Below are 27,092 nucleotides of genomic sequence, written 5' to 3'. Positions count from 1 at the left end.
CCCCCCCGCGCTCCGGCAGCACCAGGGCCCGGCCCTGCAGATAAACTCGCTTTATTTTAGTAGCAAAGAGCTGAAAAAGTCAGTTCTACCTGGAGTCAAACAAAGTGGGGCTGGGGGCCGGGGGGCCCCCGCCCCCCTCACGCCTTGTTGAGGGTCCAGAGGGGGTCGAGCATGCTGAGGGGGTCGTCGCTGGGCCGGGGCGCCCGGAGCCCCTCGCCCGGCTGTGCCTGCAGGAAGTTCTGCTTGTTCATGCGCTGCTTGCCCTTGAGGGACGCGTCCAGGCTGAAGGCCTCGGGCGTCAGCGAGGCCAAGAGCTCCAGGGAGGAGGAGGAGGAGGCCGGGGGGGCAGCGGGGGGCTCTGGCGGCCCCTCGGGGCTCTCCCCCCCGACGTGGTTGCTGCTCTCAGTGTCACCCGATGCCTCGGGGAGGGGCGGCCGAGGGGCGGGGGGCTCGGGCTCGGGGGCACCAACGCCATCCACGAGGCCGTCAGGGATGGCCAGCGGCACCTCGGGCTCCACGGGGTCCGGAGCGGGGCCGGGATCCGCCCCCCAGCCCTCCCCGGGCTCGGCGCTGGGCCCCCCCGGTTTGATGCTGAGCTTGGCGATGGTGGCCTGGATGGAGCTGATGGGCACGTCCCCCCCCAGCACCAGGTCCTGCGGGTCCTGCTGGAAGTACAGCTGGGGGAGAGCGGCCCCGTGAGCAGCCCCGGCAGCGGCAGAGCTCCCCAGAGCCGCCCGGCACGCCCCCACACCCACCTTGGGGGAGGTGCTGCTGGGGGGCTTGGCCAGGCTGGGGCCGCCCACGCCGTGGCGCAGCAGCACCTGCTCGGCGTGCAGCAGCACGGCCTCGAAGCAGAACTTGAGGTGCAGCTGCAGGGGAGAGGAGAGGGGACACGGTGAGGCCCGGGGGTGCGGCCCCGCGCCCCCGGGGCCGCAGCCCCCCGCAGTACCTTCTCCTGCAGCATGTGCTTGCGCTGCTGCCGCATCCGCCGCACCAGCTGCGCCAGGTCCGGGATGCCGTTCCCGGCCTCCACCTCCTGCACGGCGGCGTACAGCAGGCAAAAGGCGCCGGTGCGGCCCACGCCGGAGCTGCGGAGACACCCCTGAGCCATGACAGACACCCCGAGCCCTGACAGACACCCCCGAGCCGTGACAGACACCCCGAGCCGTGACAGACACCCCCGAGCTGTGACAGACACCCCGAGCCGTGACAGACACCCCGAGCCGTGACAGACACCCCGAGCCCTGACAGACACCCCGAGCCCTGACAGACACCCCCGAGCCGTGACAGACACCCCGAGCCCTGACAGACACCCCCGAGCCCTGACAGACACCCCGAGCCGTGACAGACACCCCTGAGCCCTGACAGAGACCCCCGAGCCCTGACAGACACCCCGAGCCGTGACAGACCCCCCCGAGCCGTGACAGAGACCCCCGAGCCGTGACAGACACCCCTGAGCCGTGACAGACACCCCCCCCGAGCCCTGACAGACACCCTGAGCCCTGACAGACACCCCCGAGCCCTGACAGGCCCGGGACAGGAGGGGGAGCCCCCTCTCTCTCTGCCCCGGCCCGGCTCACCTGCAGTGCACCACCACCGGGGTGTGCAGCGGCCGCTGGTGCAGGTAATGGCCGTGCACCTCCTGGATGAAGCGCAGGAGGCTCCCCTTGCTGTCGGGCAGGCCCCTGGGGTGGGGAACACACACTCGCTGGGGGGGCTCTGCACTCAGCCCCCCCGACGGGCCAGGGCTGCCCAAACACCCTCACCAACCCCGGAGCTGCCCCCACAGAAGATCAGGGCTCCCAGGGCCTCCCGAGCCTCCCTTTGTCCCCCCCACGTACAGCTCAGGCCAGGAGGTGAACTGGAGGTGGGCCACGGTGCGTTTGAGGCTCTGGTCCCGGTACTGCAGCGTCAGCATCCGCTCCACGTGTGTGGGGGTCACCCGCAGGCTGGTGAGCACCACGCTCAGGGGGCCGTGGGCCACGGGCTGGCCCCGCTCCGATGGGAAGTACCGGAGCACCTTCTGCCGGGGGAGGGGCCGTCAGCACGGCCCGGGGAGCCTCGGGCCCCGCAGGGCACCGGGCAGGCTGTGCCATCCCCGGGACCCCGCACCCGGGACAGAACGCACCTTGTCCAGCTCCTGCTCGGACACGAGCATGACGACCACGGACACCTTCTGCTCGTAGATCATGAGCCAGAAGTCGGCGGCGGTGCCGAGCAGCGGGGCCTGGGTGGCGATGAGGGCGGGGCAGTACGGGGACAGGTCCTCCACGCGGCTGGCGTTGATGTAGTCGTCCTTGCCCGAGCGCAGCACGACGCGGTTGCGGTCGTAGGGCATGATGTCCTGGTGCCGGTTCTTCATGGAGTAGCAGCGGGCGATGGCGATGGAGCGCTGCCGGGCGTCGCGCTCCTGCGCCTCCTGCAGCTCCTTCCAGAGCGCGTCCAGCTCGGAGCCGCCGCCGGGCGCGGGCCGCTCCAGCCGCTCGGCCAGGCCGCGGAACCGCTCCAGCTCCGCCAGCAGCCGCCGGACGCGCTCGGGCTCCGCGTACGGGTCGGCCTCGATGAGCTGCACGGCCCGGGGCCGCTGCCCCTCCTGCGCCCCCGCCTTGGTGGGCTGCAGCAGCCCCCCGGGCGCGGCCGAGCCGCCGGGCTGGCTCTCGGGGCTGGACGACAGCAGGTCGGCGGGGCAGGGGCTCTGCCGCGGGAACGGCGGCTCCGCGGGGCCCGGCGGGGGCAGCGCCGGAGGCGGCCGCGGCGCCGGGGGCTGCATGGGCAGGGCAGGGGACGGGGACGGCGCCGGGGACGGGACCAGCGGGCCCGGGACCACCACGGAGCCCGGCAGCGGCCCGGGAGAAGGGGCCTGGCTGGGCGGGGCGGGCGCGGGCGGGCCCAGGGCCATGGTGCCGGGGGGCAGCTGGGCGCCGGCGGGGGCCGGGCTGGGGCAGAAGGGCAGGGCGGGGGAGGCGGGCGGCACCGGCTGGAGCCCCCCCAGGGCCGGGGGGCCGCTCGGGGCGGGGGTCCTGGGGAAGGGCACGGCCCCCGGGTGCGGGGCCAGGCCCGCGGGGGGCAGCTGCTCCTGCCCGGGGAGCTGGTAGAGCTGCGGGGGCAGCGGGGGCTGCGCCGGGGCAGGCGGGGGCAGCTGCACCCCCGGAGCGGCGAAGCGCTGCTGCTGCTGCTGCTGCTGCTGCTGGGGGAACTGGGCCGGGGGCGCCAGGGGCACTCGGGGGGGCTGCTGGAAGGGCAGAGGGGCCTGGGCTCGGCCCGGGGGCAGGAAGGGCCCCGGCGGGAACTGCTGGGGGCCCTGGGCGAAGGCGGGCGGGGGCTGTGCCGGGGGGAAGGGGGCCGGGGCCGGCGCCCCGAAGGGCTGCACCCCTCCCGCCGTGTAGGGGAAGGGCGCCGGGGCCCCCCCGGGGCGCTGGGGGGGCAGGAAGGGGCCGCGGGGGGGCACGGAGCAGCTGGAGATGGGCGCCTGGACGCTGTCCACCGTGGTGGTGGCCGGGCGGGCGCCCGGGGGCTCGTGGCCCCCCAGCCCCGGCTGGGCCCCCGCGGGCGCTGCCCCGGGCACGGGCGGGCGGAGCGGGGCGGGGGCCGGGCCGGGCTGGCCCAGGCCGTAGGCGGGGGCGGGCAGGGCCCCGTGCTGGGGGGACGAGCGCGGGGGCGGCACGTGGGGCCCCCCCCCGAAGGGCGGCTGAGCCGGGGCGCGGATCAGCGGCGCGGCCGGGAAGAGCTGAGGGGCGGCGGGGCCGGGGGCGGGCCCGGCCGGGGCCGAGGGCTGCAGGAGCTGCCCCGGGACCCCCCCGGGGGCGGGGAAGGGCCCGGGCACGGCGGGAGGCCCGGGCAGGCGGTAGTGCCCCGGGAAGGGCGGCGTGGCGGCCAGGGGCGGCAGCGGGGCGCTGGCCACCCCCCCCGGCAGCAGGTAGGGTTCGGCGGGCCGCAGCCCCCCGGCCAGGGCGGCCAGCGCTGGCGGCGGCAGCTGGGCCAGGGGCCCGGGCAGCAGCTCCGGGGGGAGGCTCCGCAGCTCCTCCGGCAGCTCCGACAGCACCAGGGAGCCCAGCTCGGCGGCCTCGGGGCCCCCGGCCTCGTCCAGCGGCTTCTTCTGCAGGGGGGGCTTGGGGGCCGTGGGCCTGGGGGGCGGCTGCTTCTTCAGCTCCCTGGGAGGGCGGGGGGCTCAGTATGGGTGCTGCTCCCCACTGGCCCACAGGCACCTGCCGCCCTCCCCCTGCCCCCAGACCGCCACCCACAGCTCCCAGCGCCCTTCTCCCCCCGGGGGTCTCTGTGCCCACCCACCTCTCCAGCAGCTGCTGCCTGTGTGCCTCGCTGGCCTGGCACGCAGCCCGTGCCCGCTCCAGCAGCTTGGCCACCTTCCCCTCCAGGTCCGTGTAGAAATCCTTCCCCTCCTGGGACTTCTTCATCAGGTCCTCATAGGCCTCGTAGGAGGCCACCAGGGTCTGCACGGTTGTGTTCCACCTGGGACAGGGGCACAGAGGGGCTCAGCAGGACGCAGTGCCAGGGTGAAGGTGGGCACCCAGCTCCAGGCACCCGTGGGACCCTCTGGTTCTCACTGGGATGGGCATCAGGACAGGACAAAGCCACCCCAGCCCCAGCAGTGGGGCGGGACAGGAGAAGCTGGTGGTGGCCCCACACCTGTCCCGGGGGGTGGGGGCTGTTCCTGAGCACTGAGACCCCCCCTCACTCACTTGTGCTCCACCTCGGCCAGGGCCTTGCGCACGGCCGCGTATTTGACATTGGCGTCGGTCAGGGCCTTGAGCACGTTCTCCTGGGCAGCCAGGTTCTGCTCCAGGTACACCTTGAGCTGGTCGTACTTCTTCAGCTGCTCCTCAAAGAGCTTCTGCAGGGACACGGGAGGGTCCGCGGGGCTGTGGGACAGAGCGGTCCCCGAGGGGGACACGGGGGTGTCCCCAGGCCCACCTTCATCTCGGAGCGGTCGGTGGTGACCAGCGAGGTGGTGATGTCGTCCTTCTGGATCATCTCCCTCAGCTGCTGCTCCAGGGACATCCGCTGGTCCCGCATCTCCTGCACCTTGGCCAGGATCCGCTTCAGGTTCTGCAGCACCTGTTTGTCATCTGGGGGTGGGGCGGGGTCAGGGCCGGGGCCGCTCCCAGGAACCGCAGGGAACCCGCGGGGTGGGATCTGCGGAGCCAGGCCTTGGCTGGGACAGCTTCTGTCCCCTGTCCCCAAACAGGGCCCACAGGGTGGCATCTGCGGAGCCAGGCCTTAGCTGGGACAGCTTCTGTCCCCTCTGTCCCCAACAGGGCCCACAGGGTGGGATCTGCGGAGCCAGGCCGTGGCTGGGACAGCTTCTGTCCCCTCTGTCCCCAACAGGGCCCACAGGGTGGGATCTGCGGAGCCAGGCCTTAGCTGGGACAGCTTCTGTCCCCTCTGTCCCCAAACAGGGCCCACTCTGCACGTTCCCTGCGGGCAAGCCCCCATCGTGCTAACACGGACAGTGCCAGTGCCAGGTGACACACGGGGACATCCAGGGGGGCACAGAGAGGGACAGCCCTGCCTCCCCCAGCCCTGGGGACACAAGGGGTACAGCCCTGCCTCCCCTGGGTGGGACACAAAGGGTACAGCCCTGCCTCCCCCAGCCCTGGGGACACACAAAGGGTACAGCCCTGCCTCCCCCAGCCCCCGGGGCAGGACTCACCTTCGGAGAGCGTGGGGCTGGGCAGTGCAGCCCGCACCTGCTCCAGGGGCCCGCCGAGCAGGCGCAGGTTGCCCAGGTGCAGGTTCATGGCGCGGTGCAGCTCGGTGTTGGTGAAACTCGCCTTCTCGTGCAGCTCCAGGTACTTGGAGCACTCCTTGCTGACCTCAGCCAGCCCCGGGGGGGACGCGGGGGCCGGCGGGACCCTCCCCAGCAGCTCCTGCAGCTTCTGCTCCTGCGCTTCGTCCTCCTCCAGCAGGTCCCGGATCTCCTTCAGCGACGCCTCCACGTCGGTGAAAACACCGGAGAGCACTGGGGGGGCACGGGGGGCTGGTGGGTGTGGGGCCACCTCCTGCCTGCCCCAGGCTGCAGCCAGGCACGGACACGGCAGCTCCAGGGATAAACCCGGCTGTGGGCAGCCAGAGGAGGGACACGGCAGCCCAGGCGTTGGGGTGAGGGGCACCCCTGCCCTTGGGGTCATCCCCCCTCCCATCCCACAGGGAAAATGCTTTGGGATTCAGGAATTGATGCCAGTACAGAACCAGCCATCGGTGGGAACATTCCCAACACCTTGGGCATGGAGTGATGCTAGGCCCAGGCGCCCCAGCCCCAGGCAGGGAGCAGTGCCAGCCCCCAGGGACCCCCAGCCCCTGGCAGGGAGCAGTGCCAGCCCCAGGCAGGGAGCAGTGCCAGCCCCCAGGGACCCCCAGCCCCAGGCAGGGAGCAGTGCCAGCCCCCAGCCCCCTCACCCTGCATGGACTGGACGAGGTTGCGCACGGTGTCGGGGCGCACGCTGAGCGCGGCGCATTTCTCCATCAGCACGGGCGGGATGTGGTTGTACATGTCCAGGTTGTCCACAGTCTCGGGGTCCAGCTGCATGGAGTCCATGAACTGGCTGTGGGACACAGAGGGGCCCCTGAGGGGTGGCAGTGTCCCCGCTCCAGAGGCTCGGGAGCAGCAGGACCCCATGGGGCAGAAGGGCCGGGCCCCTCACGTACTCCAGCACTTCGTTCTTGGCTTCGATCTTGGCCATCACGTCCCGCAGCAGCTTGGCCTTCTCCTCGCTGGGACAGCACACAACAGAACAGTCCATGAGCACAGGGAAACAGCCAGCAGGCCCCCAGCCCCAGCTGCACCCCGCCCTGCTGCGGCTGGAGCCCGGACACACCTGCGCAGGGCTGAGCAGGACACACCTGTACAGGGATGAGGCCTCGTGGGCAGCCATGGGCACCAGCTTGGCAAAGATGTCGGGGCCGGTGACCGCGGGGTCCGTGGGGTTGACGGGCAGAGCCTTCACCAAGGGGGCACCTGAGGGACACACCCGGGCTGGGACAGCTCCTGAAGGGCTGCTCCCCTCAATCCCTGCAGCTCCCTGTGCCCGGGGCTGCTCCCCTCAATCCCTGCAGCTCCCTGTCCCCGGGGCTGCTCCCCTCAATCCCTGCAGCTCCCTGTCCCCGGGGCTGCTCCCCTCAATCCCTGCAGCTCCCTGTGCCCGGGGCTGCTCCCCTCAATCCCTGCAGCTCCCTGTCCCCTGAAGGGCTGCTCCCCTCAGGCCCAGCAGGTCCCTGTCCCCAGGGCTGCTCCCCTCAATCCCTGCAGCTCCCTGTCCCCTGAGGGCTGCTCCCCTCAATCCCTGCAGCTCCCTGTCCCCTGAAGGGCTGCTCCCCTCAATCCCTGCAGCTCCCTGTCCCCTGAAGGGCTGCTCCCCTCAATCCCTGCAGCTCCCTGTGCCCGGGGCTGCTCCCCTCAATCCCTGCAGCTCCCTGTCCCCGGGGCTGCTCCCCTCAGGCCCAGCACCTCCTTGTCCCCGGGGCCCCCTGACCTTTGACAGACTGCAGAGTGTCCAGTGCAGGCACGGCCTCGTGGTAGATGAAGTCGTTGTCTTTTTTGGCTGAATTATACCTGGAAATGGGAAGTGATGCTGGGAGAGAAGGAGCAGGTGGCATTCCTGGCTCCCTAAGCTTGCTCCCAACGGGCTCAGCCCCCCTGACTCTCCTGGGACTGCTCCAGCAATCCATCCATCCATCCATCCATCCATCCATCCATCCATCCATCCATCCATCCATCCATCCATCCATCCATCCATCCATCCATCCATCCATCCATCCATCCATCCATCCATCCATCCATCCATCCATCCATCCATCCATCCATCCATCCATCCATCCACCCCTCCACCCATCCACAGGCCCTGGGGCAGTGCTGGGCTCTGCACATCAGGACACCTGGAACGCTCCCCAGGCTCCCTGCCCACCAACATTCCCAACTCCTGGAAAAGGCTGGAGACACCCTGGGGGCCCCACAGACTCACTTCCCACCAATGACATCCATGGTGAACCTCAGGGCTTCCTGCACGGTCTCAGGCTGGCCCTGTGGGAGTGAGAGTGGGAATTCCTGTCCGAGCATTCCAGATGGGATCAGAGAGGCCTGGAGAGCCCCTGGAACCGACCCCAGCCCTGCTCCTCCTGCAGCCCAGGGCCCAGCTGGGAGGGGGAAGCCCCCAGGGCCAGAGGGCAGGAACACACCTTGGCCAGCTTGATGGCTTCGTTGAGCTTGTCCAGAGCGCTCTGGAAGTAGATGACCTGTGGGAGAGAGGGAGCTGGGTTGGCATGGGGGGCACTGTCCTGGCTCTGCACAGGGCCACAGCTCCCCATGGCCCTCCCAGAGCACCCAGGCCCTGGCAGGACACAGGACACAGCTGTGGATATCCAACCTCTTCCAGCACACAAGCCCCTTCCCAGGACCCCAATCCAGAGGCTGGAGAGGATGAAATGGGATGACACAGCCCCACTTACCCTCTCCCCAAACTTCTGCTGCTCCTCGGCCTGTTTCCCCATGTGCAGCTGGAAGAAAACTGGGATCAGAGCTCTGTAACTCCAGGGAGAGCTGTGAGAGGGGGAGGAAAGCCCCAGGGAGCAGCCAGGCTGCTCCAGAGCTGGCAGGAGCACCCCAAGGTGGGGTGGGAGCACAGGCAGAGCCCCCCAGCCCCAGCTCCCCTTCACTCACATGGGCCACAGCAGCAAAATAATAGATTTTCATTTGGACCAGCTTCTTCCAGTCCTTCTGGATCTTGCCCAGCAGCGAGGCTGTCTCTGAGTTCTCCAGGGCCCGGCAGGCCTCCTTGTAGTAATCCACCACCTGTGGAGAGGGACAGGGAAGAATTCCAGAATTCCAGATCCCAGGGGAACCAGGGCAGGGCAGGGGAATCACCAGCACCAGCCCAAGGACTTGGATCACCCACAGGAATGGTTGGGGGAACTCAGGGATGTGTTTGGGACCACACACAGGGACTGTCACCAGCCCAGGCTGCTCCAAGCCCTGTCCAGGGGCACTGGACACTTGGACACTTCCAGGGATCCAGGGGCAGCCACAGCTGCTCTGGAAAATCCAGCCCAGTCCCTCACCCAGCTCACAGCCAAGAATTCCCTCCCAATACCCCCCACATCTCCCATTCCCTGTGCCCTGTCACTGCAGGCCCTTGCCCCAAGTCCCTCTGCAGCTCCTGACCCCAGAGCAGGAGGAGCAGGGCCCTGCTGGCAGCAGCTCCTGGAGCTCACCTGGGCACTGATCCGGGCCACGAGGAAGCTCTTCCTGTTGTCCAGCATGGACTTCTCCAGGAGACACTCCTGTGCCTGGCCCTGCCAGGGACAAGAGAGGAATGCTGAGTGTCCCCAGCCCCTGGGACAGCCCAGCCCCCTGGCAGGACCCACTGACTCCAGCTCCTTTCCCAAGGGGTGGATGTGGCACAGGGAACAGCAGCCCTGAGGGCGCTTGGAGAGCCCAGGAATGGCACTGAGCCTTCCCTGACCCCCCAGTGCCCCCCAAAACCTCCTTCCCCCCACCCCGGGAGAGAGCCCAGAGCCCACAGAGAGCCCCTGGGGGACACTGGGGTCCTGTGCCCTTGGATGCATGGGCAACACCAACCCCGCAGACACACTGGGGGGGTCCCAGTGCCAGCAGTGCCCCCAGCCCCTACCAGCATGAGGTTGATGTTGAGGCTCAGGATCTGGTGGCTCATGTCCACGCTGTAGGAGTGTGGGAAGTGATCCCGCAGGTAGGTGAAGGCACCAGCAGCACACTGGAAGTGGGTGCAGGAAACCTTCATACCCTGAGGGGATGGAATTGTTGGGTTTAGAGAAGACTTCCCAGATCATGGAGTCCAGCCAGCCCCCAGCACTGCCAAGGCCACCCCTGACCATGTCCCCAAGTGCCACATCCACATGGTGAAGGGCTTTTAAATCCCTTCACCAATGGGGACTCCAGCCCTGCCCTGGGCAGCTGTGCTAGGGATGCAGAGCCTTTCCAGGAGGAACATTCCCAATACCCCAGCTGAGCCTCCCCTTGAGGCCATTCCCTCTTGTCCTGTTCCCTGGGAGCAGGGCCTGACCCCTGGCTGTCCCCTCCCCTTCCCCAGCTCTGCTCCAGCAGCCCCTCAGTGTCATGAACCCGGACACCCCAAACCCCAGAGGTTCCAGGTTCCTCCCAGTGCCCAGCACAGGGACGGTCCCTGCCCTGTCCCACCCAGCTGGCACTGCCCAGGTGCCCCAGAGGGACAGAGGGGTCGTTACCTCCTCGGACACGCGCTTGTCCATGGCTCCCAGCATGGAATGCAGAGCTCCTGTGGGGACAGGCGGGGGCTCAGCGGGGCAGGGACACCCCAACACCCCTGGGAACGGGGGGCTTGGGCCAGGGAGCCCCAGGGCTGCTGGAATCAGGGAGCTCACCCAGGTTGTAGAGGACACAGGCCTGCTCGTACTTGATGTCCTCGTGTGTCACTGCCTTGCCCGAGAAGATCTCAGTCCTGGGGGGAAGGGGCACAGGAGAGGGAGCAACCAGGGATTCTCCCAGGAGCAGGAATTACTGGGAACCCCATTCCCCAAGGGTGCCTGGGACTCCCCTCGGCAGGACCCCATTCCCCAGGGGCTCCCCAGGGCAGGACCCTGTTCCTCAAAGGTCCCCTGTGATCCCCCTGTGCCACCCCAGGCAGGAGCACATTCCCCAGGACATCACTGGGCCAGCCCTGTGCCACCCCAGGCAGGACACTGTCATCCCCAAGGGGTTCCTGGGATCCCCCAGTGCCACCCTGGGCAGGACCACATTCCCCAAGGGGTTTGCGGTTCCTGGAGCAGCCTTTTCCCAGGAAATGGGCATGGCCATATCCTGCACAGCTCAGCCCCCCATCCCAGTTCCCGATACCCCATCCCATCCCATCCTGGATCCCACATCCCAGTCCTCCCATCCCAGATACCCCATCCCGGATCCCCCATCACAGCCCAGCCCCACATCCCAGCCCCCCATTCCATCCCAGATCCCCCGTCCTATCCCATCCCATCCCAGATCCCCCATCCTGGATACCCCATCCTAACCCATTCCATCCCAAATCCCATCCCAGATCCCCCATCCCATCCCATCCTGATCCCCCATCCCAGATCCCCCATCCCAGACACCCTCATCCCAGCCGTCCCATCCCATCCCAATCCCAATCCCATCCCTCACCATGTGACAGGCACGGCCGCCTCCTGGCCCTGCCCCATGGGGATGCGGCTCTGCAGGAAGTGCAGCTGCCCCAGGTACTTGCGCAGGGTGCTGCAGCCCTCGAAGTCCCGGGGGACGCTGACGGCGCTCTGCGAGCAGGGAGGGGAGGGACAGAGTCTGGGGACACGTTCTGGGCAGGAACGGGAGCTGTCCTGCAGGGGAGGCCGAGCCAGCAGCATGGGACAGGACAGGGCTCCTGGAAAGCCTCGGGAACAGCTGAGTGCTCCCAAAAACGAGCCCGGGAGAGGGGGATGGGGAAATGAGGCTTTGCACCCCCAGCACAGCTCCCAGGGCTGGGAGATCCACGGGAGTTGGGTGTCCTGGGGCACACAGGGGAGGAGGGAACAGCAGCAGCACCTAGGAAGGTTCCCTGCCCTCCTGCCTCGAGAAATCCCAGCGCTGGGCTGGGGCTGTCTGGGCCCCCCAGCTTTGGGGACCCTGGGGCCAGCACCAGGAGCTGTCCCTGCTGCCCCCCGCCAGCAGCTCATGCCCCTGGATCGCTGGGATCACCCACGGGCTGCTCCGTGGGCCACGGGACGGGCAGAGGAGCAGCCCCAGCCCGGGGGGTCGGCACGGCCACCCCAGAGCCCCCAGGGTCCCCCCAGGGTCCCCCCTCACCTGCCGGAGCAGCTCCAGCTTCCGCAGCTCCTCGTTGTAGCTCTCCGGGTTCTCCCCATAGTTCTTCAGCACGAACTGGGAGACGGGAGAGGCTGAGCGGCCCCGGAGCCCCTCCCGGCCCCGGAGAGGCCGCCGGGCGGCGGGGACACCGAGACGGGCGGCGGGGACACCGAGCCGGGTACCGGGGAGTTTGACGCCCACGGACGGCTCAGGGGATGAGATCAGGGAACGGGATCGGGGAATGGCTGAGGTTGGAAAAGGGACTAAAGGGCGGAGGGAAGGTCCCCCCGGCCCCAAAGTGTGCTGGGGACGCTCCCAGGGGCCGCCCGTGTCCCCCGCAAAACCGCGAGAGGAGCGACACAAGGCTGGGGATCCCCCCAGTCCTCCCCATCCATAAATTCTGTGGCACAGGAAGCGGCGGACAGGGGTGGAGCTTGTTTCCAGCCGTTCATTAAGTGACTAATTAATTACCCGGCCCCCGCGGGGGTGGCACGGACACGGCGGCTCCGGGCAGGGGGGTCCCGTCCCTCGCTGCCCGCCCCGATCCAAACCCCCAGCTCCGGGCCCGGCGGCTCCAGGGACCCCCCAGGCATCCCGCCCGCCGTTCCCCCTGCCCTGGCCCTCCGAAGGCAGCGGGACCTTCCCGGTTCCCTCCCGGCCCCGCCCCGCCCAGGCCCCGCCGGCCCTCCCCGGCCGCACCTTCTTGACGGCGGCGTTGAAGGCGAACTCCCCGGCCTCCTTGAGGTCGAGCCAGATCATGGGCATGCGGGGCACGGCCTCCATCCCGGCCCGCTCCCGGCACGGCCCGGCCCCGCTCCCGACGCGATCCCGGCACGGCCCGGCCCGCCGGAACCGCGCGCGGGGGCTCGCGGGACACCGAGTCCGCGCGACACTTCCGGACCCGTTCCCATGGCGACGCCACGCCCCGCCCCTCGCGCCCGTTCCCACGCCCCACCCCTAAGAAGGGGTGATCGTGCGGCCACGCCCACCCGGGCGGGACAAGCGCTGTTGCCATGGGGACGCCTCGCCCGTTGATTGGAGGACACGGACGTTGTCGCGGAAAAGCCCCGCCCCTGAGGCGTGGCAATTACCATGGCAACAGGCCACGCCTAGCCCCTCCCTTTCAAGGCTCCTCTATTGGGGTGCCGTTAATTAATGACCCGCTAATTACCCTTGTCCCCACCTCCCGCGGCCCCCCAGGGTCCGGTTGGGTATTTGGGACTCCAGGACGCCTCGGCGGTCCCAGGGACACCTCGTTCTGCCCCAGGGCTGTTCCAACAACATGGATCAACCAGGGTAACAGGAGCTTATCCAACAATATTCCAGTAACGCATTTAACCCGTTAACGTAACCATCTGCTCTGTTAATTATCTGATGCATTAATCTAGTTGTTTGAGCCATTAGCAGAGCTCTTCGATGGGTTCTGGTACCCCAGCAGCTTCCAGGATCCCAGCAGGAGCACACCTGAACCCCTGCTTCCAGCTGGGAGCTGCGCCCTTCCTCACAGCCAGTGTGTCCCTGTCCCGGCTCTGCAGTCGGGCCCGAGGGACTGGGGACACCAGGACCCAAGGACATTGGGACACTGGGGTTCAGGGAAATGGGGCTGCCTGAGCCTGGGACATGGGGACAGCAAGCCCAGGTGACCATGGGGACACGGGATGGGCTCCTGCTCCCCTGGGGAATCTCAGCTCCTGCACCTGGAGCATCCCCTTCCCCTCCCACTGAATCCCTATTTTTATCCCTTTTAGGCAAAACCAGAAAATAAAAAAGCTTTGGAATTCAAACACGTTAAAACTACGGGTTCACATTTAATTCCCTGACTCTGGTGTCGCTGAATCCTCCTGGTTCTTCCACAGGCAATCTGCCCTGCTGCTCCAGCCGCTGGATAGATCCCTGTGGGATAACAGCACGGCCTGGGAAGGGTGGCCTGGCAGGTGACACCCAGCACACACCTCCTGCTGGCTCATTAACAGAATGGTTAATTACAGTGACAACAGCCTGGCACCCGCTTCCTCCTTTCCTGGAGGCTTCATGATGCCTCTGTATCACCACGGAGGGAGCCTGCAACGGGAAAGGCAGGAGTGTCAGTCACCCACCCTGCTGCCCTTGGATCCCGTTCTCCCCAAATCCCACTGGGCCTGCGGTGTCCAGACCCACCCTGGGATGTCCAGGATGTCCATAACCACCCTGGGATGTCCAGGATGTCCATAACCACCCTGGGATGTCCAGGTGTCCATAACCACCCCCAGGATGTCCATAACCACCCTGGGATGTCCATAACCACCCCCAGGGTGTCCAGGTGACCATAACCACCCTGGGATGTCCAGGATGTCCATAACCGCCCTGGGATGTCCATAACCACCCTGGGATGTCCATAACCGCCCTGGGATGTCCAGGATGTCCATAACCGCCCTGGGATGTCCATAACCACCCTGGGATGTCCAGGATGTCCATAACCGCCCTGGGATGTCCAGGATGTCCATAACCGCCCTGGGATGTCCATAACCACCCTCGGATGTCCATAACCACCCTGGGATGTCCATAACCACCCCCAGGGTGTCTGGGGTTTCCATAACCGCCCCCGGGAGGTGCCGAGAGCAGCCTCAAACGGCCCCAGGATGCTCTGGCAGCGCTGCAGGAATGGTGGGAGCCACGCCAGGCCCCCCCATGCTGGAGCCTGCGGCGGGAAGGGCCCGGGACATCCAGGCACGGCAGATCCCGGGCCCTGTAGGAAGCACTGGCACCTCAGTGGCACTCCAGGAGTGCCCTGCTGGAGCCAGGGGTGACACGGGGACAGCCCAGGGCCTGGCAGGGTCCCGGGAGCCGAATGTGCCCGACATTCCCGTGGCATTCCGGCCCTGCAGACCTCCCTGGGCAGCCAAAGAGCACGGGCAGAGCCGGGACTGACCCTCACCTGGGCAGTGGTGTCAGCAAGTAACTCCTGCCAGGATGGAGCTCCATGTCTCGGTCACAGCATTCCCATGGAATTTCAGCCGTGGGAGACGAGGGGCTGAGGCCTTAGTAGCCTTAATTAATCAAAACTAGGCTAATTACGGTGCTAGGTCCCTTGAATCCATTTCCTTCTTCCCAGTGGCTTCCTGAAGCGCTCTGGGTCCTTGGAGCAGGAGCCTGGAATGGGGAAGGGTAGGAATGTCACGGGCCCCACCGCGCCCGAGGGTTTCGGGCTCCCGCAGTCCTCCCGTGTCCCACCCAGCCCGGGCATGTCCGAGGATTCTATGACCGCGCCCGGGAAGCGCCGGGAGCGGCCTCAAACGGCCCCGGGATGCTCTGGCAGCGCTACAGGAATGGCAGGGGCCACGCCAGGCCCCCCCATGCTGGAGCCTGCGGCGGGAATCCGCTCCCAAGGGAGCCTCGATCCCCGGGGACGGCCCAGGAAAGCCCTGGCGGCCGTGCCCGGAAGGCACCGCACCCCGCGGCCCCTCGCGAGCGCGGCGGGGCCCGATGGGCGGGAAGCGCCGCACCCCGCGCGGCCCCGGGAGCCATCGGAGGTGCAGCGGCCCGCGGAGGCGGCCCCGGCGGCGGGAGGCCGCGGATGGCGGTGGATGCGTACGGGCCGCCATCCCCTCTCACCTACTGCTGCGGCGGCCATGCTGAGAGAGGGGACGCTTACTGATGACGTCACGGACATGCCGGGGAGGCGGGATCAGCGTGTTTAGCGCACGGGTGGGCCGGGCCAAAAAGGGGGCGTGGTCTGAGGTCCCTTGTGTGGTCTCATTGTCACATCACAATGGAGGCGGAAATATGGGCGCGGTCTCACAATGATGGGCGTGGCTCGCTGTGCCGACCGTTTGGCGCAGGCGCACTGCGCTTGTCTCCCCCCGGCGGCGGGACGATGACGTCACGGAAGGCGCCGCCCAAGATGGCGGCGGGGCCGAGCCGCGGGCGCTGAGGCGGCGCCGGGACCGGGACCGGGTTTGGAACTGGGACCGGGATCGGGAACGCCACCGGGAGGCGGGGCTGGAGCGGGAACAGGGCGGGCCATGGCCGCCGCCGCCGCTGCCGCGCGTTGAGGCCCAGCCGCTCACCCGGGCCGGGATGCCCCGGGGGGGGCCCGGGCCGCCGCCGGAGCCATGGAGGAGGAGGGCAAGAAGGGCAAGAAGGTGAGAGCGGGGACAGAGGGGCAGCGGGGTCGCGCTGTGCCCCCGGGGCAGGCTCAGCCCGGGCGGGGCTGCCCCCTCCGCCGGCTCAGAGCCCCCCGGCGGTGCCCGGTGCCCCCCGGTCGTACCCGGTCCCCTCCCGGGGCTGTTCCAGAGCCCCGTCCCGGGAGGCACCGGCTGCCGCTCCCCGGGACAGTCTGCCCGCATCCCCTTCCCCAGAGCCCCCAGCCCGGAACCTCCCGCTGTCACTGAGGACTTGGAGAAGGTTATTAATTGATGGGGTTATTAGTTATGGAGCGATTAATTGATGAGTTTGCTAACTTATTTAAATTGTTGCTGATACGAGTTAATTTAATTCATGCATCTGTTAATTGATGCCTTTCTCATGTCTCCGGGCTCAGCAGCTCCAGCCATGCCTGTGTTGCCCTGATTTCCCTCCTTCCAGCCCATTTCTGTGTCGCTGGGAGAGGCTCAGCCAGAGCTGCTCTGCACAGTTGGAGCAGGAGGATGGAGCTGATCCCAGCGTTTGGGGGGAAATTGGGGATTTCGGGAGCCCCTGGCCTTGCAGGGAGCCCAGAGGTGGCAGCAGGATCCTGCTGGAGATGAGCAAAACATTTCCAGAATGAGTGAAGTTGAGTGGGATTTTTTGGGAATTGGCCCTCAGGCTTCCCAGACAGTCAGGCTTGGGAATGCAACCCCCGTGATGCCATCAGAGACAGGATGGTCCTGCTTTTGGGAAGGAGTCAGCTCCCAGGGCTCCAGGGGGTTTAGGCAGAGCTCAGGTGTGCCTCACCTGCTCCCTGGGGCACCCCACTGTGTTTCCTGGCACTGGGGAGAGTCTGGATCCTTCCCCCCTCCCTTCCCCAGGGACACGTTGGGCTGGCCCCCCTTACCCCGTTATAATCCCACCTGGATAATCCCACCTGCATTCCCTCTGATCCCTAAAGCCTCCTCAGGCCCTTTCCCAGGGCTGGTCCCACTCCTGTCCTGTCCCAGTCCCTCTGGAGCAGGGCTGAGCTGGCACCTGGCAGTGCCGTGGCTGTGGCCTCTCCTCAGCTCCTCTCCTCATGGCCTTGGGGAGCTCCCTTGCAGTGAGTTTCCCATGGTTCTGGTGGTGATTGACCCCTGGAGCTGCTGCCTGTGGATCACCATTGAACTTGGACAAGTTGGCTGCAGAGATGGGCAGATCCATCCTTGTCTTCCCCAGGTGTTCCAGCTGCAGGGAGAGCTCTCCTTCCTGCTTTTCCCACTCTCTGGATCATCCCAGCAGCACTCTGAGCTGAGGGGAAGGCCTTGAGTTCCCTCAGTGCTCATCCAAAGGGAGCTCAGAGCAGCTTTGCTTGGGATAAGGAGGAAAATCCCAGCCTGGCTTTGGGGCCGAGTCGAGCTTTGGATAAAACCTGAACTGGCTTAAGCTGGAGCCCTGGAATTCCCTGGGTCTCACTGTGGTTATCCCAGTGGGAAGGGGGAGCTGTCTGGGATGAAATCCCATTTCCCACAAGTCCTGGGAGGCAGGATGGATCCCTCTGGAATTCTGCCCAGCCACGGGTTGGTGTCACACCTGAGCCCCAGGTGAGGCTGGATGCTCCCAGCCTGCCCATTCCCAGGAACAAGTGGGGGTGGAGGTGAATTTCCTGGGAGTGATTGCCCTGCTGCTCTGCCTCCACGATCCCTGCCAGGGACCCAGGCTTTCCCTGAGGGAATTCCCTGTGCATTTAGCTTTTAGTGTGGAATTCCCAGCTTCTCCAGCTCGGGGGTGCCCTGGAGGACTGAGGCTGGTGCCTTTTGCCTCTCCCAGCAGCTCCTTCTGCCTTTCCCTCCTGAAACATGGACTGGCTGAGCTTGGGGTTGCATCTTTGGGGGACATTCTTCTTGAAATTCCTTTGTTATCCCGAACTTCCAGCCCTGTGCCTGGGCTGATCCCAGCATGGGCAGCAGGAAATGGGGGATTCTGCCCCTCAGGTGAGACCCCACCTGCAGAGCTGCCCCAAATCCACCAGCACAAGGACCTGGAGCTGCTGCAGAGATCCAGAGGAGGCCCAGAGCTGCTGCAGGGCTGGAGCCCCTCTGCTCTTTGGGATAAAGTGGATTTTGGAGTGTGCATGGGATGCAGGGGGAGTGTGGATGTGCTGGGAGGGTGGGAATTGGGGTGGAGGAACTTCCACTGTCCCAGGTGCTCCCAGCCCTGTCCAGCCTGGCCTTGGGCACTGCCAGGGATGCAGGGGCAGCCCCAGCTGCACAGCCCATGGACCCAGAGGGCTGTGGGATCTTTGGGGTTGGGAAAGCCTCTGGGAGCAGCACCTGGGATCCAGCTGGGTGTTGGAACAGAACAACTCCAAGCTTGGGAGAGAAACCAGGGCTCAGCCTCCCTTGGCACGGGGGTGTTCCCTCCTAGGTGTGGCTGTGGCAGAGCATGCAGGACTGGGGGTGTTCCCAGGGATTTGGGGGTGCAGGAGGCAGGGTGGGAGCAGGGATTGGGCTCGTGCCCTGCCGTGGGTCCCTCCCCAGCTCAGTGTGTCACGTGGCACACAGGAAGCCGTGGCACTTCCTGGCCCGAGCGCCTCCATTGCAGCACCCCAAAAGGAGGAGAGCCTTCCCTCATTGCCTGCTCCCCCACAGCTCCCCCAGAGCCCCTGCAGCCCCCCAGCACGGCTCCTGCTCCCCGGGGGGTTCCATGGAGGACGAGGTGGGTGCTGGCCTTTGGGGTGCCCCAGGAGCAGGAGCTGCTCCAGGCTGCGTCACAGCCCGAGCTGCCTCCAGCCGGGGCCTGGGGGCCCCGCTCCTGCCCAGGACAGCCAGGGGGGCACGGAATCCTCCCAGCCCGAGGGCTGCAGCCACATCCTGGAGGGAAAAGGGGCTTTCTCTGGGTTGGGGTGGGCTGGGACCCTGCCCGGTGAAAGGGGAAGTGTCTGGGTGCGACCTCGGCCCCGGTGGCACTTTCCTGCCTTGCTCTGCTTTGGAGTCCTGAAGGATTCCTGAAGGATTCCTGTGGAACTGAATCCTTAGGCACTGGCAGGCAGGATTTCAGATGGGACATCCCAAAGCTGGAGAGTCCCCAAATGTCAGTTCTTGGTACACTGACCTGTTGTGTCCAGGATTGCCTTGTCTCCAGAGCCCAGCCCCTTGGCAGGATGATGGAATATCCTGGATGCTCTGTGTAGGGATGCTTCCCCAAAATCCACACTGCTGCTCCTGAGGCAGGGCTGTGGAGCTGTTTCCTCTCCTCTCTGTCCTGTAAGATCCCTTCATTTCTGTCTCCCTGATCCAGGGGATGCTTTTCCAGGCCAGGCTGTCCACAATGTCCTTGTGTTTCCTTGTGAGCTGGTAATTCCCATTGTCCCAGGAGCTTTTCCTTGGGTTATAATTAATTAATCCACCACTGGAAGCATGTTCTCTGCCCCTTCAGATCCCACATTCCTTTCCTTGCCTCTGAGGATCAGGAATGCAAGGATGTGGTTGTCCTGAGGGGTGGGAAGCAGAGGCCACCAGGGAATGGGACACTAGAGTCACATGTCCAAGGAGTTCCTAGATCCAGCCATGGATCTGTCTGCTCCAAACACCCCCTTCCCCTGGGAGAGCTGGAATTGGAGCAGTTTGGGGATGTCCCCAGTCATTTATCTGGTGTGGCGCTTGGTGAGATCCACGTGGCATTCCCATACCAAAGGACAGCTGTGTGTTGGCTCCAGAGGCTTTCCAAATCTAGCACTGCAGGGTTTAGAATTGCCCATTTTCCCCAGGGAAATCCACTTTCTGTGTCATTTTCTCATTGTTTGGAGTCTCCTTGGAACCTTCCTGCCTGTTTTTTGGCATTCCTTGTTGAGTTGCACCATCAGATCCTTAGGGAAGTACAAAACCATGGAGAATCCCTTTGAATCTGTTATTCACCTGGAATATATAAAATCCAATATAAAATCCAACTCCTCCTGTATGTAGGAGTTGGATTTCTCTTACCTTGAGAAGGTTGAACACTGTGATTTTGGGGAAAAACCACCATGTTTTGGTAGTGGGAACATTCAGCACTTGTGTTGTGTCCCAGGACCCAACAGGAAAAGGGATTTCTCTGGAAATCCATGGATGTGTAGCTCCAAAGCGGGTGTTGTCCATGGGGCAGAAGCAGCAGGATGGGATCGAGGGTTGCCGGGCAGGAGGGGCTGTGGGACCCCCAGTGCCAGTGCCAAGCCCATGCTGACCCCGGTGCTGTTGCTGTCCCCAGCCTGGCATCGTGTCCCCGTTCAAGCGCGTGTTCCTGAAGGGGGAGAAGGGCCGGGACAAGAAGGCCCAGGAGAAGGTGACGGAGCGGCGCCCGCTGCACACCGTGCTGGTGGCCCCGCCCGACCGCGTGGAGCCCGACCTGCTGCTCCACGACTACATCGAGAAGGAGGTCAAGGTAGCCACGGGGCCTGCTCCTGGGAACCCCTTCCTGATAGCCCAGCTGGCACTGGGAACCCCGTCCCCCTTGTGCAGAGCTCCTCTCCAGCTCTGCTGCAGCCCCCCAGGCACTGCAAGGGGCTCTGAGCTTTCCGTGGGGCTTCTTTTTGAGCATTCCCACCTCTCACCCATCTCCAGTTTTCCTTAGAGCGTCTCCATGGCTCGTTTTGCCATGTCCAGGATGGTGTCCATGCTGTGGTAATGGTTTGGCTCTCCTCTCCCAGTATTTAGGGCAGCTCACTTCCATCCCGGGGTACCTGAACCCCTCCAGCCGCACGGAGATCCTGCACTTGATCGACAATGCCAAGGTGAGCGCTCAGCTGCTCTGGGACTGCCTCCAGCAGGTTCAGATCCAGGCTCCCAGGGCCTCCTCAGCCCTGGGCCAGCTGCTGCTCTCCATCCTGCTGCTCCCAAAGGGCAAACACCCCTGGGATGGATTTCCCAGAGAAGCTGTGACCCCATCCCTGGAGGTGTTCCAGGCCATGCTGGATGGGGAGCAACCTGGGGCAGTGGAAGGTGTCCCTGCCCATGGCAGGGAGCTGGATAATCCTTCAGCTCCTTCCAGCCCCAGCCATTCCATGAGTAAATCCATGGTGTTGCTGGTGTTGCAGAGATCCCACCAGCTCCCGGGGCAGCTGACCCCGGAGCACGACGCCGTCATCAGCCTCTCTGCCTACAACATCAAGCTGGTGTGGAGGGACGGGGAGGACCTGATCCTCAGGGTGCCCATCCACGACATCGCCTCCGTCTCCTACATCCGGGATGACTCCGCACACCTGGTCGTGCTCAAGACAGGTGAGCTGTGCCCATGGAGCTGGGATTGTCCTCTGGGAGCCACCTGGGACAGTGGGAGATGTCCCTGCCCGTGGCAGGGGGTGGGGCTGGGGGATCTTCAAGGTCTCTCCAACCCAGAGCATTCCATGAGGGTTCCATGATGACACCTCAGTCCCTGTCCTGTGCATGTCACACCTGCATGGTGTGGGAACATGGTTTGGGGAGTGTGGGGAGCCCCCTAAATGAACTGCAACAGGGGAGGGCTGAGCCAGGGATTTATCTGAGTACAAACCTCATAGAGAGGCTGTGGAATAAAGGAATAAACGCCTCGGGGGCTGGAAATCTGCTGATGGAATTCTGAGCTGTGAAAACAGCCAGACAGCTGTCAAACCCAGCTCCAAACTGGAGGCTTTTCATCCCATTCTCCAGCTTCAGGGCTCTTGCTCACCTGCAGGACTCCTTCCCACCCCCTCCCTGCCCTGGCCTGGCCTCACCTGTCCTCTCCCCTCAGCTCAGGATCCCGGGATCTCGCCCAGCCAGAGCCTGTGTGCCGAGGGCTCCAAGGCGCTGACGTCGGGCTCGCTGTCAGAGAGCGCAGGGGGGCCCCTGGAGTCCTGCTGCCTGGTGGTCCTGGCCACAGAGAACAAGGTATGGATGGCTCTCACTGCTCCATGGAACCCTGGCAGTGCCCCAGCCTGGGCTCAGAGTCATTGGGATTGCTGGGAGGTTCTGGCTCTCGGGTCGTGGTGATGGTGGAGCCACAAAATCCACAGTGGCCAAGTCCTGTGCTGTGTCTGGGTCCTTCCCTGCTCTCAAACCTCGTGGGACACAGATTTAGGGATGCCAGGTGTGGTTGGGCCTTGCTGGAGCACTTGGAGAAGGACTCCTGATCCCTGTGCCAACCCTGGGGCACAGGAGGGTCTCCAGGAAGTGTTTCCCTTGGTCCCTGTTGTCCAGAACCTTCTGCAGCAGCACAGAATCCATGAGGACAATCCCACAATGGGGTTTTGCTGATCGGGGTGTTTTCCCTGTGCTGAGCTGGGAATTTGTTTCATCCAGTGTCTGGATCCAGGGATTCCAGTCTCAGCCTCTCTGATCTCCACTGAGGATGGAGCTTCACTGCCCGCATTCCCAGCTCTGACATTCCTCTGGGATGAGCCAAAATCCCAGGGAGCTGCATGGGGGAGCCTCAGCACAGAACGCGGGGGGCTCCAGGGACGATGCTGGAGCATCCCAGCTCCTGCTGCTGGGTGGGAGAGGGTGGGGATGCTGGGAGGGTCCTGGGCTCTGTGCCCTCCCTGTGCTCGTGGGGGACCAGCACCCGTCCCACAGAGCCAGAGGGAGAGGGGATATCCCTGCGTGGGCTCTGCCACGGCTCCCTGCTCGTCCCCAGGTGGGTGCTGAGGAGCTGTGCTCCCTGCTCAGCCAAGTCTTCCAGATCGTTTACACCGAGTCCACCATCGACTTCCTGGACCGCGCCATCTTCGACGGCGCCTCGACGCCCACGCGGCACCTGTCCCTGCACAGCGGTGCGTGTGTCCTGCTGCGGGGCTGCTCCTACCCCCAGCACCTCCCTGGGGTCACACAGAGTCACAGCTGGGGGTGACTGGGCTTGGGAAAGCCTCAGGAGCCCCCTGAGCCCACCTGGCACCTGTCCCTGCACAGCGGTGCGTGTGTCCTGCTGCGGGGCTGCTCCTGCCCCCAGCACCTCCCTGAGGCCACACAGAGGCACAGGAGTGGAGTTGGGAGAGCCTCAGGAACCCCCCAGGGCCACACACAGCCCCAGCCCGGGGTGGTTGGGGTTGGGAGAGCCTCAGGAACCCCCCAGGGCCACACACAGCCCCAGCCAGGGGTGGTTGGGGTTGGGAGAGCCTCAGGAACCCCCCAGGGCCACACACAGCCCCAGCCAGGGGTGGTTGGGGTTGGGAGAGCCTCAGGAGCCCCCAAGCCTGGCCAGCCCCCAGCACTGCCAAGGCCACCACTGACCATGTCCCCAGGTGCCACATGCACAGGGTCGGGACTCCACCCCTCTCTGGGCATCCTGTTCCAGTGCCTGACCACCCTTTCCCTGAAGGAATCTTTCTGAGATCCAACCTGAACCTCCCCTGGCACAACCTGAGGCCGTTTCCTCTTACCTGGTCCTTCATTCCTGGCCTCCTCCCTTCCAGCCACGTCAGAATCACTTTGTGTCTCTCCTGGCTTGGGAAAACACCGAGTTCATGCCTCTCACACTCCATCTCCCACATTTTTCCCCTGCAGATGACTCTTCCACCAAAGTGGACGTGAAGGAGCCCTTCGAGGCGGATGCCAGCACTTTGTGAGTGATCCCTGGCCCCTGGGGCTGGGATTAACCCGGATCTGCTGCCCTCAGCACCCCAGGGAGCTCAGCTGAGCCTGGCCAGGCCTGGGGGGCTTGGCACGGATCCTGGGCCTGGATTGTTCTGCCCTCAGCATTCCAGGAGTCACATCCCTGTGTCAGCACGGTGCAGGGTCAGCAGCTGGAGCTGGGAGCAGGGTTTTCCCCAAAACTTGTTATTTGGGAAGCTTCTCCCTCCTGGAAACATCAACAGCGTTTGTGGGATGAAATCCTAACACACAAACCATTGGTTAACATAGAGGGGTACTCTAGGAATGTTTGACATGGAGGAATTGGGAACCTCGTTGAAAATTGCACATTTAAGCCCAAGGTAGGGAGCGTGGGGATTTTTCCCTGTGTTGCTCCCAGCAAGGAAGCAGCCAGAGGGATAATTCCCCACAGAGGGCTTTGTTGTCACTGTCACCAAAGCATTGTTCAGTTCCCTGGGAGTCGTGGGGTGCCCTCAGGGCCGGGGGCTCCCAGAACCATGGGCTGTCCTGGCGTGGGAGGCACCCCAGGGATCCTGGCCCTGCACCAGCCCCCCAGCCGTGCCAGCAGCACCTCCCAGCCCCCCAGGGCTGCCTGGAGAGCTGACCCTGTGCTGGCTGTGTCAGTTCCTTTGCAGACACGCTGGAAGCAGGGGACACGTCCCCGTCCTCCTTCTCAGCCCGCCCGTCCCCACACGTCACCACGGCCAGCGAGAGCGAGCTCAGCACCACGGCCACCGAGCTGCTCCAGGACTACATGATGACGGTGGGATTTGGGCTCTGGGATTGGGATTTGGGGGCAGGATTTGGGGCTGGGAACAGGCCTGGGGGCAGGGACAGGGCTGGAGGAGCAGCTCGTCCTTCCCAGCCGGGCTGGGCTTGGAGGGCCTGATCCTGGGCTCTTGTCATGGAACCATGGAATGGTTTGGGGAAAAGGGGCTGTGAGGATGATCCCATCCCATCCCTGCCATGGCAGGGACACCTTCCACTAGCCCAGGCTGCTCTGTGCTCCATCCAACCTGGCCTGGGCACTCCTATGGGTGGGGCAGCCACAGCTGCTCTTGGAAGCCCATTCCAGTCCCTCACTACCCTCCCAGACAAGAATTTCATCCCAGTATCCTATCTAAATTGCCACTTTTCCAGTGGGAGCCATTCCCTGGGTCCTGTCCCTCCCTGCCTTGTCCCCAGTCCCTCTCCAGCTCTCCTGGAGCCCCTCAGGCCCTGCAAGAAGGGACTCTGCCTGGAGCCTCCCCTTCTCCAGGTGAACATTCCCAGCTCTCCCAGCCTGGCTCCAGCCCTCAGCAGCTCCAGGGCCTCCTCTGGACTCTGCCTGTCCCACAGGAGCATTTTCCCCCCACCCTTTTCCCTTTCCCAGCATGCAAGTCCCCTCATTCCCTGAGGCTCCAGGAGCCCCAGTGACCCCAGAGCCCAGCCCTGCTGTCCCTGCCCTGTCCCTGGCCGCCCCGGGGCAGGTGCCAGAGGCGTGTGCTGTCCCACAGCTGCGCACCAAGCTGTCCTCTCAGGAGATCCAGCAGTTTGCCATGCTGCTGCACGAGTACCGCAACGGCGCCTCCATCCACGAGTTCTGCATCAACCTCAAGCAGCTCTACGGGGACAGCAGGAAATTCCTGCTCCTGGGTGAGTGGAGCACGGCTCCAGGGCCAGGAGAACAGAGCTGAGGGGTGCAGGGGGGCCTTGGGGTGCCACCACCAGAGGAGAAACATCCCAGTCCATCTCCTGTGGGTCATGGTGCCCTCAGGAGCTGGGGGCTTCCAGAATCATGGACTGTCCTGGCTTGGGAGGCGCCCCAAGGATCAGAGCCCAACTCCTGGCGCTGCACAAACCCCCCAGCAATCCCAGCAGCACCTCCCCAGGCACCCCAGGGAGCTGTGGAGAGCTCGCCCGTGCATTCCTCATTCCTGAGGGCAGCTGGGCCATCCAGCCCAGCTCATCCCACAGCTTCAGGCTCTCCTCTGAGCTGTTCCCTGCTCACACCTGCCTGTGAAGCACCTGGGAACCTCCTCCAGATCCAGGCACCCTAATCCAGACCTGGGGGCCTCCTCCAGAGCTGAGATTCTCTCCCAAACCTAGAAATCTCCTCCAGAGCCAGGGAATTTAATTCAGACTTGGAAATCTCAGGCCAGGAGACCTCCTCCAGAGCAGGGATATTTAAACAACCTGGCCTCTGATATCCAAGGAAAACAGGTCAGGAACACAGAATCCTCCCAGGACAGGAGCAATGTCTGACTGCACCTGGGGCCTCTCACCTGGCCTCTGATATCCAAGGAAAAGGGAGTCAGGAATTTAAAATGCCCACAGAGCAGGAGTAGTGGGTCCCCCTCACCCCTGGGGACACCAAGGGGACAGGACAGTTGCCCCTGATGGGACAAATCATTGAGATAAGCTCAGCAAAGCCCAGCAGGATGCCGGGTGAGGAATTAGATGGTTTGGAGCTCAGAAAACCCCACGAGAGCCGATTTTGCCCTCGGTGAGCAGTGGCTGCAGTCTCGGGTGTGAATGAGTGGGGCACCCTGCGGGTCCCTGTCCCTCCCAGAGAGGCTCCCGGGCTCGGGAACGAGCCGGGTGAGGAACCCCGGCACTCACCGTGTCCCTGCTGTGCCCGGCCCCAGGCCTGCGTCCCTTCATCCCCGAGAAGGACAGCCAGCACTTCGAGAACTTCCTGGAGACCATCGGCGTCAAGGACGGCCGCGGCATCATCACCGACAGCTTCGGCCGCTACCGCCGCTCGCTGGGCCCCGCCTCCGCCGCCAACGGCACCGCCGCCGGCAGCTCCGACGAGCAGTCCGTGCCCTCCGAGGAGGACGAGTGGGACAGGATGATCTCCCACATCAGCAGCGACATCGAGGCCCTGGGCTGCAGCCTGGACCGGGACTCGAACTGAGGGAGCCCGGGAGCTGCGGCCGCCGGGAGCGCGGGGCGGAGACACCCCCGGGGGGACAGGGCTGCCCCCCGTGGGGACACGGGATGGGGACCCGGTTCCAGGGTGATCCTGGGATGTGGAGCTGCCCCTGGAGGGACCCCAGCACAGGGAGCTGCCCTCGGGGGGATCCAGGACACAGAGCTGCCCTCAGAGGGGACATGGAATGCAGATCTGCCCCAGGGGGACTCTGGAGCTGCCCTTGGAGTGGGACATGGAACACGGATCTGCCCCAGGGGGACTCTGGAGCTGCCCTTGGAGAGGCCCAAGAACACCAGCCTGTGCCCTGATGGAGATCCTGGGGCATGGAGCAGCCCTTGGAGGGATCCCAGACCCCTCCTGTGGCATCTGGGGGCTCCACTGGGTGTCTGCACTGGCCCAGCCCCCTGAACAGCTGCAGGGGCTCCAGCTGGGAAGTGGGGGGACAGAGCTGGATTTGGGGGCAGGTCTCCTCCAGAGGGACAGATCAGCTCCTGAGCATGCCCCTGTGCTCCTGAGGGATGTGCTGAGTGCTGGGATCTGTTCCCAGGGGGCTGGATCTGCTCCCCCCACCCAGTTTACAGTTTGCACAGCGGCTCCCCCAGAACTGCCCCCCCCCAATGAAGTTTTACCACAATGTGAATTTTTTCACCCTCTCATCCATGGTACTGGAACATTCCTGAACATTCCAGCT

At 65.0% G+C, this 27,092-nt stretch overlaps 2 protein-coding genes, 1 long non-coding RNA gene and 2 other non-coding genes across 5 annotated transcripts; 1 reads left to right on the top strand and 4 right to left on the bottom strand.

Moving 5' to 3' along the window:
* Positions 1–35: 35 nt before the first annotated feature.
* On the bottom strand, positions 36–12,659 carry PTPN23 (protein tyrosine phosphatase non-receptor type 23). The gene is made up of 25 exons (XM_066549343.1): positions 12,518–12,659; positions 11,819–11,893; positions 11,162–11,289; positions 10,390–10,466; positions 10,234–10,283; positions 9,642–9,773; positions 9,223–9,303; positions 8,672–8,803; positions 8,461–8,508; positions 8,191–8,247; positions 7,977–8,035; positions 7,488–7,567; positions 6,859–6,973; positions 6,664–6,729; positions 6,415–6,560; positions 5,669–5,977; positions 4,930–5,084; positions 4,698–4,849; positions 4,288–4,467; positions 2,129–4,151; positions 1,842–2,023; positions 1,581–1,685; positions 950–1,088; positions 756–869; positions 36–677 (listed from the first exon to the last, which is right to left on the bottom strand). The coding sequence occupies exons 1-25, from the start codon at positions 12,599–12,601 to the stop codon at positions 138–140; spliced, it is 5,229 nt and encodes a 1,742-aa protein (XP_066405440.1). The 5' UTR covers positions 12,602–12,659; the 3' UTR covers positions 36–137.
* Positions 12,660–13,606: 947 nt separating this feature from the next.
* On the bottom strand, positions 13,607–15,438 carry LOC136556864 (uncharacterized). The gene is made up of 3 exons (XR_010783709.1): positions 15,410–15,438; positions 14,733–14,947; positions 13,607–13,879 (listed from the first exon to the last, which is right to left on the bottom strand). It is a non-coding gene; the product is annotated as an uncharacterized lncRNA (long non-coding RNA).
* LOC136567553 (small nucleolar RNA SNORA9) lies at positions 14,373–14,501 on the bottom strand. Its single transcript, XR_010785130.1, has one exon. It is a non-coding gene; the product is annotated as a small nucleolar RNA SNORA9 (small nucleolar RNA).
* On the bottom strand, positions 15,038–15,166 carry LOC136567559 (small nucleolar RNA SNORA9). The gene has a single exon (XR_010785131.1). It is a non-coding gene; the product is annotated as a small nucleolar RNA SNORA9 (small nucleolar RNA).
* Positions 15,439–15,704: 266 nt separating the features above from the next.
* Positions 15,705–27,057, top strand: CCM2 (CCM2 scaffold protein). The gene is made up of 10 exons (XM_066550167.1): positions 15,705–15,939; positions 20,150–20,323; positions 20,589–20,672; positions 20,976–21,159; positions 21,650–21,786; positions 22,532–22,667; positions 23,398–23,455; positions 24,109–24,247; positions 24,981–25,119; positions 26,112–27,057. Exons 1-10 carry the CDS (start codon positions 15,910–15,912, stop codon positions 26,381–26,383), a joined length of 1,353 nt encoding a protein of 450 aa, XP_066406264.1. The 5' UTR covers positions 15,705–15,909; the 3' UTR covers positions 26,384–27,057.
* The last annotated feature ends 35 nt before the right edge of the window (positions 27,058–27,092 follow it).

This window comes from Molothrus aeneus, chromosome 1 (genome assembly GCF_037042795.1).
Source record: "Molothrus aeneus isolate 106 chromosome 1, BPBGC_Maene_1.0, whole genome shotgun sequence".
Lineage (NCBI taxonomy): Eukaryota > Metazoa > Chordata > Aves > Passeriformes > Icteridae > Molothrus > Molothrus aeneus.
This window is presented reverse-complemented; position numbering and strand designations above follow the sequence as displayed.